At 49.5% G+C, this 13,039-nt stretch overlaps 1 protein-coding gene across 1 annotated transcript in view; it reads right to left on the reverse strand.

Moving 5' to 3' along the window:
• RNF123 (ring finger protein 123) overlaps nucleotides 1-13,039 on the reverse strand; it is a 33,292-nt gene that overhangs the window by 991 nt on the left and 19,262 nt on the right. The window contains exons 26-33 of the mRNA XM_009071097.1: nucleotides 11,020-11,197; nucleotides 10,130-10,204; nucleotides 9,641-9,728; nucleotides 9,303-9,390; nucleotides 9,089-9,173; nucleotides 2,091-2,230; nucleotides 1,708-1,896; nucleotides 1,601-1,615 (exon numbers count right to left, since the gene is read on the reverse strand). Of these exons, the coding sequence (XP_009069345.1) occupies nucleotides 1,601-1,615; nucleotides 1,708-1,896; nucleotides 2,091-2,230; nucleotides 9,089-9,173; nucleotides 9,303-9,390; nucleotides 9,641-9,728; nucleotides 10,130-10,204; nucleotides 11,020-11,197 (858 nt within the window). The remainder of the gene's footprint in view (nucleotides 1-1,600; nucleotides 1,616-1,707; nucleotides 1,897-2,090; nucleotides 2,231-9,088; nucleotides 9,174-9,302; nucleotides 9,391-9,640; nucleotides 9,729-10,129; nucleotides 10,205-11,019; nucleotides 11,198-13,039) is intronic.

Below are 13,039 nucleotides of genomic sequence, written 5' to 3' on the forward strand. Positions count from 1 at the left end.
GGATGGACTTTGGAGCAGCATGATCTTCTTATAGTTTGGGCTTGGGGCCTGACAGCTGGTGGATGCACAGAGGGAGGCTCACAGCACACACCTAGCTTGGTCCTGGCATGGAAGGAGGTGGCACCACACCACAGTCATTGTACCAGATCAAAACCTCCCAGTGAAGAGTCGCTCTGAGGTTAAGACACTGAATGCCAGCATCTTCCACCTAAATCTGAATTCCCACCTACAGAAACCAAGATACCTCCGTGGATAAAAGCTACTGGCAAGCAGAAGCTACAGTCCCCAGGATAGCCACTGCCTGTGAAGAGTGAGCTAGCAGCCGAGGGCAAAAGCAGTGTCAGCAGGGTGAAGCACAGTCCAGGTCCTGCCCTTCCTGCAGCTGGCAGCAGAACGGACCTACCAGCCCTGAAGCATGGGGTGAGCACAGAGCAATCTGCTTCTCTGCTTGACAGACCATCACCACAGGCAGAGATTTCTGCCTATGACCAGCACAGAAGGAATCAACTGTAAAGACACTTAATTAGCCACCATTAGCTCTCACCCCAACCCCCAGTGGGATGAGCGGGGATGGCTCCAGGCATGACACAACTGCTGCAAGTTGGGCACTGTCTCTCAGATACAACATCCCTCTTCCTGTCACCCAAAGCACAAGAGCAGAACATTGCACCCCTCCATGGGCATGTTCAGCGGTGGGGCACAGCTTCATAGCAGCACCCTGCTCTGTTGCCTATTCCCCAGCTTGCCTAAGCCACCTGCTAAGGGTCCCTCACTTCCCTCCTCACATGGTGATCCCTACACAGATCCCAGGCTGACTGCTTCCTTTACAATTGTGGTACCAGACCCCACTATGTCTTGCTTTGATTCATCTGCTCAGAGCCCTGAGTCTCAACCCTTGGGGTACAGGTAAGGTACACACTGCTGCTCTCCACCAGTCCAGCTCATACAAGAGCAGCCTGTCCTCAGGGCTTTCCAGAGTTCCTCATGCTTTAGAACAGAGACTAATTCACTGGAGCCCAAGGGGTGTTGTGAGTTGGAATGGGGCTGTCCCAGTCACCTCAGCAAGGAAGTGGAGATGTCTGGTACCATATTCTAGGACTGAGGGACAAAGGATCAAGATGCCTGCCCAAACACTGTGGGGTGTTCCCTTGTGAAGCCACCTATACTCTCCATAGCTCCTTGCTCAGATGTACCACACCTCCTTTCCAGATTTCATGGCACTGCAAGTCACAGGTGAATTCAGCATTCACTGGCCATAGTCCCTCTGAAGGATGATCTAAGCAGCCATCATTCTGCCTTCCAGGAGAGGTAGAAATCAGCTGTGGCCAGACCACTTGCAAAGGAGGAGAGCAGTTGACATGTCAAGATTTTAGGGAGCACCACTTGTCCTGCAGCAGCTGGATTTGCTGTAGCAGCTTTAACTACCGTAGCATGTGAATTCAGCATTCACTGGCCATAGTCCCTCTGAAGGATGATCTAAGCAGCCATCATTCTGCCTTCCAGGAGAGGTAGAAATCAGCTGTGGCCAGACCACTTGCAAAGGAGGAGAGCAGTTGACATGTCAAGATTTTAGGGAGCACCACTTGTCCTGCAGCAGCTGGATTTGCTGTAGCAGCTTTAACTACCGTAGCATAGCATAAGAGCAGCCAGAGGGGCCCCCATACCCCTTCAGATGCTGCTTCTTCACACCCCACTACAGGATGCTACCTGGGCAAGCCTCCGAAGCAGCAGCTCTGATGATGGGCGATTCCAGTCGAGAAAGATCTCCGGCGCCAGTGTGACAGTCATTTCCAGCACCCTGAGCAAGCTCACCGACAGATCAAAGCAGGTGGCACACACCTTCAGCTGGCGGCTGTCCACAAAGTTCCTCTCCAGGCGCTCTGCTGCCTGCTGGATCTGGCAAGTAATGAAGACAGCTTATCAAGGTGTCCCTTCCCAAGTGGAGGACCATGACCCTCAGCTCAGCTCAGTTCCTGTGCATGCTAGTAACCACTGCATGCCCAGCCCCAATAGTTGTTTCTTTGCCTGGCTGTGTGTAGGACACAGCACTCACTGAGTGCCAGCCCCACATCCCTAGGTGGCACACTCACCTCCTGAATCATGCCTATGAACTCTGAGAAAGCCCAGTTCAGCTGATTGAGGACACTGTTGAGGAAGCTGGGCGCCAGGTCACGGTCACTGCGGAGCAGGTCTGCCATGTGCCGCTGCAGCAGGGTGGAGGGACATGGCTCTGAAACCAGACAGCAACAGCTTCAGTGGCCTGGGCCTGGAGTGGCCGTGAGTGGGGGGCATGGGCAGGCTGGAGGTCTGGTCCTGGGCTTGGGAAATGTTGGGTTTGTGCCTTACAGTGAGCAGAGATGGCAGAACACCAGGAGTCAATGCAAAGCAGGCATCTCCCTTGCTGGGCCTACAAGCACTTTTTTGCAATGCCAGCCTGAATTAATCAGGGAAGAGCCCTGCGTGCTCACTGCTGCCTGCATTCACAGGAGCACTGCTCTGCAGCTCAGCATCCCTCCTGCTCAGCTCTGCAGAGGCCCAAGGTCACTAATTGCTCCTGATACCAGTGTGGCAGCCTCATGTGGCTGTGCTTGTCTGTCTGCCTCTGGGAAGGAAGGTACCTAGCAAATTCCATTCCTGAGAGGCTTCTGCATGGAACTGCGGTTGGCTCTGCCCTTGGCAGGCTCAGACAGAGCTGCCCACACTCCCCAGCGAGGTTCAGCCTGAGCACAGACATGTCCCCACAGTATGTAGCACCTTGTCTCTAGGCTTTCTCACTATCAAAAGCACAGACGGGGTCAGACCCAGCAGCTGGGAAACACTGTCATGGCTGTGTGGGGCACTGTTCCCTACGGATGGGCAGGGAAAGGAAGAGAGAACAAGTGGGACTTCTCACCAGCAGAAGGGCTTTCAGCAAGAGGCTTACAAAAACATTCAACACTGTGAGGGAAGAGTAACAGAGTTCAAACCACCGGCTAAAATTCAGGGGTTGGAGAGAGAAACCTGAATAGATTTACCAACTATAAGGAAAAAACCCAATCTAAGTACATTTCCCTCTACTAGAGGCTTTTAGTAAGTAAGATCAGGTGGAAACTGGCAGCACCAGCACTGCAGTGCCCAGAGGAACTAGCTGGGAAGGTCTCTGGGGTTGCAGCCTGCTCAAAGGATCAGCATAGACAAAGGAAACACAGGACAACTTCCATCACATCCCTAGGGACCAAGAAGCAAGGCATAACTACAGGCAGAGAGCTGGCTGGGATTAGCAAACCCAGAGAGGGTTGGCAGGAGACTGTCAGCTCAAATGGGAACAGGTAAAATTATTATCTGCAACGATCTTCTGATGTTATGGAGGCGACACACAGAGTCTCACACAGCATTATCATCCCAGGCAGGCCAGCACCCTGGCTTTGACCCTGCCTGAAAGCACATCTTTGGGAGGGATCTCGTCACAACTAGCGTCTTTGATGTCCTGCTCCCGCCCACAAGTACTTTCCCAGCCCTTGGCTACACATGGCTCCTAGACATATGTAGTGGTCCTCTGGGATTTCTTATCCAATGTCCTCTGAAACTGTGTGAGCCTTTAGCATTGATTGCACCCTGGAGCAACATTCCACAGCTCAGTGCTGTGCAGCAGGAGGAATTTGGATCGGAGCTTGGCTCTTGCTCACTTTATTTGTTAATATTTATCCTTTGCAACTCCCTCCTGGTGGGAGAGATAGTGAGATGCTGCTCTCAGTCACTGCCTCCAGCAAGCCATGATTTCAGAACTTTGACAGTTTTTCCAATGGGAACAGGCCCAGCCAGTGCCGTTTCTCACACAGCAACTGTCACATCTTTTGTCCCCTTTGCCATCCCTCCCTGAACCTCAACAGTTCTCCCAAGTTTTCTTTGCAGAATTAGAATGAAAAGTGCACACAGCATCCAAACCATAAGTGTGTGGCAGATTTGCACAAAGGCATAACGTGGTTTTGGTTTTGTTCTGTTTCCCTTTCCTCAAAATTGCTGTTGTTTAATTTGTTCCTGGGACTGGGCATCCAGCTACTTTTTTTTCAAGAGATTACACTCGGTTGTCAGTTCAACCACACATTCCCTTCTCATTCTCCACTCTACATCTGACAAAGCTGAATTTGATCTACATCTTCTCTCACAGACATTCAGAATTACAAGGTCTTTTTGCAAGTTTAAGTCTTTTGTGCCTTCTTTTCCCCAGTCTCCCTTCAACATGCAAAAACTGCTCTTTTATTCAAACTACTGACATATTAACCCATTTCTAGCCTTCAAGTACCAAAGCAGAAGAGCTCTGCATGTTGTCCTGCTGGTCAGTTGCCAAAGCCTCTTTTACCAACATTTCAAGTCAGAACAGATCTCAAAATTAATTGTCCAGCCAAAGTTTACCTCATTTACAGGCAGCTTTGGCTTTTTGAAGGATGCTCTTAGGCTTGTAATAACTTGTTTTATCCTGATTTTAGCCAATGACTATTTCCTCATGGTCTTTTTACAATGAGTGGTATGAGTTTGCTCCAAACTTCAAATTCTGAGTTCTTAAATGCTTTCCCTGATGCTGGCAAAGACTGTGCCAGACTATCAGAGCATTAAAAACTGGTGCCTTTTGACAAATTTCTCCACAGTTAAGTAGGTTTATTTAAGGCTTAAGCTAACATGAGGAAACAGTGGAGTTCCTTGGCTTTTGAAAAGGATTCTGACTTTAGAGACACTGAGATCACCTCTACTCTTTGACAGCAACGTAAGGAACAAGTCCTGGAACACAGCAAGAGCAGTTTTATCCCATGCCTGAGTTCCCAGATGAGGTTATTCACAGAGCAGTCATTAGTGGTATCCAGAAACACAGTCCTGGTGCTGTGTTCATCTCCATTTGCAAGATGTTCACCTTTGTTGAGGCATTCCCACCCACCTCAGTTACCACTGCCCTCCTGGGCAATGTCACATCCCTTCCACGTGCCACTGCAGACAAGGATGTCATTTCACAGGGAGTCTGTGGATACTCACTGACGGGGTTACTTTCTTGATCTTCGCCGTAGTATGTCAATAGTACTTCTGAAACCTGTACCTCCCTAATACAAAAGCCACTCAATCTTGGCTTAGCCTTCATTACGACACATAAACATCAGTCATTGGAACAGAAATTGGTGGTTTTCCAAGGCTAGAAATTTTGACCTCAGATATTTAATGGGGGCAACAGAGCATGGAACCAAGTGGTTATAGATGTGTCCAATGTTTCCGCAACAGAGACTTCCTTGCAAAAATATAAGCAAATTAAGAGGGGAAAAAAGTCTAGGTCGGGGAAACAGTGAATAAAAACACAGAGTTCTTTCAGAAGATTACTAGGGAATCAGAAAGCCCCAGTGCTTCAGCAAACACTTGGGTCAAAATGTTCTCTGAGACCAGGACTAAGCAAAGACGTAAGTTAAAAATGAAAAAGGTAAAGTGAATGTAATTAAACATAGTCAGTGGTAGATGAAAACAAGGAGAAAATGGATAATAGAAGGAGAAGACATAAAAATCATCCATGCTAAATATAAACTTTCTTCAACTACAGAAGACAAATCTAGCAAAATTATTTAATAGAAGTAGAAATGGGAGAAAGTCTAACAGTAGCAGAGGCCCATTGTTAGAGAAAGTTAAAAATTTATAATGCAGACAAAGTGGAAGCCTTCAATAAGTGCTCCTACTAGATAATGGTAGAGAAGCAGGGTTATGTACTGTCATCACACAAAGGTAATTATGTACTTTATAGCTTGCTAATGACCCAGCAAGATTTATTACAGGGCTAATTCTGAGACTTAGCCTGAGTAGCCTGAGTACTTAGTCAGTAGCCTGAGGGGGCCTTTGGATACTGCCGCATTTACAGCTGGGAGCCCAGAGAGGGAAAGCCCCAAATGGACCAGATTCAGAAGCAAAGCAGCTTCACCCAATGCTAACCTGAGTTTTTGAAAGGATCCAGATGTATCAATGAAACAGCTCCTGCAGTCGATCTATGTCAGTGTGCCAATTCAAAGATGAATTTAGAGAGGATCAAAGAGAAGGCTGCAGGGTGAGGCAGAAGGAAGCAGGTGACATTCAAGGGATGAGATATCAATAAGGTTGAGTGCAAGGCATCAGAATGGCCCAGGCACACCTGGGACCTGTGTATGCCTCCAAAGCAAAGTGCTGGCAAACAGGCTAATGTGAGTCTTGGCTCTGTGACCGGCAGATTGCAGAGGTTCCCGACAGCATGACGTTGACACCTCTGGGCTGCTGAAAACATCGCATGGGTGATCACACTGCAGGGCTTACAGAAAAGCAAAACCCCTTTCTGAATAAGGCACAGAATCTGCACCTTTTTCACCATTAAAAGGACCACCAAGTGAGTTTACTCCAGTACACAAGCGCTTCTTGTGTACCAAGTGTTGTAAAGCACAGTTTAACCCAGCAGAGAAAGGCGGAGCAGCAGCAGTGGAAGACAGAAGGTGAGGTTAGGTACAGGGGAATGGTTTCAAACTGAAAGAGAGCGGGTTTAGATTAGATCTTAGGAAAAAATTCTTTAGTCTGAGGGTGATGAGGAACTGGCATTGGCTGCCCAGAGAAGCTGTGGATGTCCCATACCTACAAATGTTTAAGGCCAGGTTGGATGAAACTCTGAGCAATCTGATCTAGTGAAAGGTGTCCCGGCCCCCAGCAGGGGGTTGGAATTGGATGATCTTTAAAGGTCCCTTCCAACCCAAATCATTCTATGATTCCCATCAGGAATCATAAATGATGCATTTATTTCTAAGGGTGAGGAATTACCATCAAAAGGGCTTGGACAGTACAACTACTACCAGCTGATGTTTTTGGTGTTGTCAGATCGAGGCAGAATCTCTTCCTGTAAGACCTCAGGCAATTTTCTGGATTTGGGAAGGAGATGTAGGTGAATTCTCTGACCCCCATTGCATAACAGCTCAACTAGATGATCTCATGGTCTCATCCACCTACCCTCTGCCTCTTGATGGGTGCGTGGGTAGAAGGCCTGCAGCAGAGGAGCCCTGTTCTGCAACCTGAAGCCAGCCTGCAGCTCTTGCTTTTACAAACTAGGCTGGGCCTGATGCAGGGCCACCACCGCTGCTGCTGGTGTGCATGACACCTAGCCTTGCCTACAAGCCACAATGAAAGCAAACAAGATGCTACAGCAGCTGCTAACCAGAACTGCCCCTGGCTCTGAACACAGTCCCATCAGCTTTCAGGAGTCAATCCGGAGGCAGAATCCTGTGTGCAGGAGAGCTGTGCAGTGCCACCAAGGCTACGGAACAACTCTGGGAGCAAGCAGGGATACAGACAACCTGTCTCCTCCTCCCTGGGCTAACCTAGGCAGCTGTCCATTGCTCACCACTGGTGAGCATAGGCAAAAGGCAGTGTAGGAAACCAGGTGGTCTGTGCTCTGTGATATTGCAACGCAGCACCAGCATACCTTTCCCACCTGCACAGAGTCCTCCAAGGAAGCATCCCCAGAGCAGGAGAAGGCTGAAGCACCAGAGGCACTTGCCCAAGCTCCTTTCAGACTGGCCTGCAGAAGCAGACCCAGACAAATGGTTTTCCTTCAGCTCAGCAGTTTGTCCCATTGTCCCTGCCAGTGCTCAAATTGCAACAAGGTGAAGACTGATGGGTGGGAAGGAGAGGGGGGTCATCTCATCTTCCTTCCTTGGGCAGCATCTCAAGGACACCTCTGAGTCCCCTGTCCCTCTTCAATTAAATCAGCATTCATTATTGATTGGTTGAACCTTAAAATAGCAATCCCAAGAGCAAGTCCTTAGTAGCCAGCCCAGCCCACTACAGGCTCAGACTGTGCGGAGCCACATGATGTATGTAACTGAGAAACTCTGCTTCTGCCTCAGAGTGTGAGGGGACAGCCATGAGGCTCCTCCTTCATGTGTACCAGGGCTTCCCCATCACCCTCCAAGGATAAGAGAAACCCAAGGCTGGCACAGCCTGCAGCAGGGCTCTGGCCCCAGAGGTAACCCTGTTACCAGGGTTTTCTAACAGGTGCAAAGAATGGGTCCATGAAGCAGCCTCAGACACTGCCACAAGGGTACCAGCCCTCTGGCTTCTCTCAGGGTCAGAACTGAGGAAAAACAATCATGTGTGAAGCTGTGTCCTCAAAGAAAACAGAAGAGGGGAAGGAGGGAGCTCTCTAAAGCTACTTCACCAGACAAGAGAGGGTCACATGACAAACTTACTCTGGAAACTAGCAACAGAGAGATCTCCTGGGCACCATGGGCGGGAGAGAGAAAGAGAACAAGAGTGCTGTTAAAACAGAGACAGCCAGCTCACCGGACAGAGCTCAGTGTGCACCTCCACGTGCCACCTGTCCCTGCCAGGCTGCAGCACCCTCTGTCCCCATCCCTGGCAGCTCTCCAGGAGCAAGGTCTGGCACAAAGCCTTTTCCAGAGCAGAGGGTGAACAGGTATGTATCCAGACAGGCCCAGACCCTGCAATGACGAAGCTGGGGACATGTTCTTCAACTCAAGAAAGGTACCTCCTCTTTCGCCTATCTTTCTCATCCACAACGAGGATGGCAAGGAAGGAGGCAAGGAACCACTCACTGACGGTGCTAAGAACCAAACTGCAGTGCCATAGGACAGGCTCTGCCAGGCTCTGAGAGATGCCAGGTTAGAACATTCCCTGCTCGCAATCTTGTCCAGTGCCCTGCTTCCATGGGCACCCACTCCCTCTCACAGGTACCTGCTGCTTGGCACACTTGCCAACTCTTCCCCACAGCAGCTGCTCACTGTGGACATCACACAGCCTTCTCCCAGGTTCACCTTTTAGGGTAAAACTCTAGAAAGGATGCAGCCCTGGGCCTCACTCCTCTCCCGTGAAGGACAGAACCCCTCCTTGTGATGGATCTAACACAACACCCAGCACGCAAGCCAGTGCAGAGAAGCTGGGGATGGCCGAGCTGCAAAGAACAGGCTTAGATATTTGTCCAGGAACACCTTACTCCAGCAGCCATCTCACCAGCTGGCCTGGTCCATAGCAGGGACAGCTGCTAGGCAAGAGGCCGGTATTCCCTCATCACCCATCATAGCCCTGTGTGCCCACCCCTTGCCTCACTCACTCTGCAGGCTGGGGAGGCTGGCATCCTCAGGCTTGGTTTTCAGCAGATGTGGGAGCCGTGTGTATCTGTACCCGAAGCCACAGCCCTAGCAAAAGAGATAAAGAAAGATCTTAGAGGCTGAAAAGCAGTTGGGTTTTACCCTTACCAAACAGTGAAATGCTCAGTGTCCCACCAGCCCTAAATGCTGAGAGGCGCAGGGATGCAGGATGCTCACCCGCCACAGCCTGACAAGGATCCAGTTGGTCTGTGCCCAGGGTCGCTGCTCATAGGGAGCCAGGAGGTTCTTCATCATGGAGATCCGCCTGCCAGACAAGGACATAGGTGAGTCCACAGGGGTTGGGAACAGCAGATTAAATAGGACACAACCATGGAGCTGGGGCAGAGCAAAGCCACTGGTATAAGGGTGATAGAAGGCTCCCAAATCAACTCCAGCATCCTGCTGCAGTTCCTGGACCCTCAGTGGTGCTTGGCAGCCCATCTGCTCCCCAACCCAGCCTTGCCATCACCCCAGCCCTGCTCCAGCACCCCAGGAACAGGCAGGGCAGCACTTACTGCTCTTCTGGGATCCTCTCTACAGCACGCAGCGAGTGGGGGTAGCAGACGTAGCTGGCCAACGCCTGCATCAGAGAGTCCCGGATGTCTGAGGAGGAATGAGAAGGGACTAGGCCAGGCACCCAAGGACACACAGCACACCAGGAAGCGCCTGAATGGCAGCGGCTGGGAGGGACTGACCCTCACAGAGAGAGGTGCACTGTCTCAGCTGACGTGAAGAGGCAGCTAAGGAATAACCTCAGACTGGACATGCAAGTAGCTGAGACATGAGTCCTGCTCTCAAAAGGGTATCCTAGGTCATGTATCTAGCCCTGGAACAGACAGGACACACCAGACAAGGGCAGTGCCCAGCCTCACTTTGCATGTGAAGGCATAAAGCACTCAACAGATTCAGAGCACAGATCCCAAGAGAAGTCTGGTGAGCCACTGGCAGTGGGGCCAGCCAAGCCTGGAATATTATCATCCCAAAGCAGAGGAGTGCAGCTTTACCTGTGCCCACAATCCTCGAGTCAGCAAAATGCTTGGCCAGGATGGCAGCGAGGTGCATCAGGGTCTCTTCATAGCCTGTAAAGACAATGAAGGAGCTGGGTCATGCCAACAGCCCCGTGGTCTCGAAATTCCTATGCCTGGTGTAAAGAGGCTAAGCAGTACGAATAACACCCAAGATCTATTCAGAAAAGTTATGTCCAGCCTGCAGGCCCTGAAGAAATCTGCTGCCACTCAGTTCTGCTGCTGTCTGAATGGCAAGCACAGCCTCCATTTAATGGATGTGAATGCTTCAGCTGTGCCATCTTGGTGGGAACAGAATCTCTTCCTACCTTCATGGAAAGCACAGAGCTATTTGCTAAGAGCTCGGTGGGATCACTTAGCCAGGAAAGCACAGAACTTGCATAGAGAGAATCCACCTAAGCACAGATTCCTGCCTTCATGCGGGTGGTGGTCATCTCTGTAAGAACATACCCAAATCCCAGAAAAATCTGAAAGCAGTCCCAATTCCTGCACTCATGGTACATCTCCTCCCAAACAGAAATCAGAAGGCAGTGGCATGCATTGCTGAGGCAATCATATCTTCCAGCATCTCAGCCCATTCCTGGTACCACCATTGAAACAAAATCCATAGGTGCCAGTGATTTTCACTACAGCCAGCCCTGCAACAGCTTTGGGCAAGGCACGGGCTCCCTGCCTGAGCACAGCAACCACAGGTCACTCAGGAAAAAGCCTCAGCACCAGCCCCACAGCCCAGACAATGCACTGGTGCAACACATCACGACCAGAAGATGGCACAGAAGGGATGATGCCCACTATTATGTCACCATAATGATGCGGCATGCTCTAGATTCTGTCAGGTCAGAATTAGCAAGGCCTTCCCACCCCCTCACCTGGAAGTTCCTCCATGCTGTTCACAGGGCTGAAGTAGTTCTTGAGTGCGCTGTAGCTGTTCATAGCCACGCTGAGGTAGAACTCTGGCATGAAAGCAAAAAGTGAGCCTGTCCTGTCACCATGCTCGATGGTGCGGATGCACACTTGCAGGAGCCAGTAGATATCTTGCATCTTCTCCTGGCCAGAAAGAACACAACAATCCCCTTTCAGTTTTGTCCAGCTTCACTTTGGAGAAACAACAATCAGGACCATACTTTGACCTCAGAAACATCTCCATATCGTAGATGCTCCTCAGACCACTGCTCTACGTTCCTTAATCAGACCTGTGCCACTTGGTCCTTTCATAACGCCACAGAAGTGTCAGCTGGGAGGAACAATCAGAGATCTCAACACTGACCTCAAGCTCAGAGCATGACCATCACCAACATGACATCAGATCAACATGATGGTTTTGTCTCACCAAGCCTTGAGACCCTCCAAGCTCTACTCCTTGCATATCCAACCACACAAGCCTGGCGGCAAAAAAAGGATGTGAGTTTGGATTCCAAGGAAAGCAGGTACTAGGAAATCCAGCAGAAATCTGCTGGGAAGAAAGCTGGTCCTTTGGAGGAATTTAAATGGAAACAGGCTAAAAGTTCATACCAATCCAGCCCTTTGCAATAGGCAGTCACAGCCTCTTGGGTTCTGTACCAGCCATTCAACCAAATTTACTGTCTTGAGGAACATTGGCCTTTTGCTTCTCTAAATAAAACTCAGGGGATTCTAAATTAAAACTGGGAAATTTAAGGGCATCTACATAACTTTATGCTACAAAAATGAGCACCAACAAAGCCATAAAAAGAGGAAATAATATTTCATATCCTGCAATGCCAAGAAATAGCACAAGCAATATCCACTTGCATAAAAATAGACGGAGAAGGGTTACCCCTTTAATTAAAACAAAATTAAAACCAGAGGTGCAGATAAGGGATTTCATTTGCTTAGTGGCTTTTTTTAAAGTCATTACCATCTCTGGTACATTTTCATGGGTTTGTTCTGTAAATTAGACTGAACTAGTGCAAATCAATTAAACTGGCCAAAAGACATCTTTATTTTGACACCAACACGTCTCATTCAATCAGTTGCTTTCAGGATAAAAGGCAACTGTGCAGACAACATTAAGGTAAAACAGCTGCGTTTCAGGTATTGCCAAGCTTGAAGCAAGCCCACACCAAGAGGATACAAAGAAGCAGTTACCCACAGTGTGACGGATAAATACAGTGTTGTAATAAAGTAAGCTGAAATGGTCTTCCCACAGGGATGTTTTGAGAGCAGGATTATGTGCTTTAAAACTAAGAGTGTTTTTAAGCTGTAGTGCTCCCTTTTGTCTTGTCTTGAATCCCTCAGCTCAGAATAAATTAGTGATTAATTCACTGGAGGAAGGAGCAGCCTCTCTTGGGCTCTGACACTTCACCACAGAGCAGAACTTCACAGAACCAGGCTCTTTCTCTCCATCAGCACTTACACAGAAGAGTCCCTCCACTGCACACAATTCCCAGAGATATAGGAGCCACTGGGTGGATGTCTCCATTGGGAAAGAGAACAGAACTGTGATGGCTGTGACAAGCCCTAAAAGTACAGACAGGCAGTATGGACAAATTCCCCTATGCAGCTATGTTCTGCTCCACAGCAAACTCCTGGGCTCCTAGGGCACATTCCACACCCCAAGCCAGCTAGTGAGCTGCTCTCCCTGCAGAGACCTGTGCAGACCAGAACAGCAGCACAAGTGAGAAGGCTGCAACCTTTACTCCCAGATGCTGCTGATTCACCTGGAAAGGTGACACTGCACTCTAGATGGATTCCAGAGTAGTTCAGCAAGAAAGGTTTATTCTCTGACAAGCATGGGCTACACTAATGAAGGTGGAGAGCTGCTGATGTGCAGCGCTGTGCCTGGCAGTCCTGCTTGGGAGAGAAGGGGACAAGCAAAGAGCTTGTGAGTGAGGACCAGCCACTGCAACACTGCCAGACATGTTCATAGGA

Source organism: Acanthisitta chloris, unplaced genomic scaffold (assembly GCF_000695815.1).
Source record: "Acanthisitta chloris isolate BGI_N310 unplaced genomic scaffold, ASM69581v1 scaffold33083, whole genome shotgun sequence".
In the NCBI taxonomy this organism is placed as follows: Eukaryota; Metazoa; Chordata; class Aves; order Passeriformes; family Acanthisittidae; genus Acanthisitta; species Acanthisitta chloris.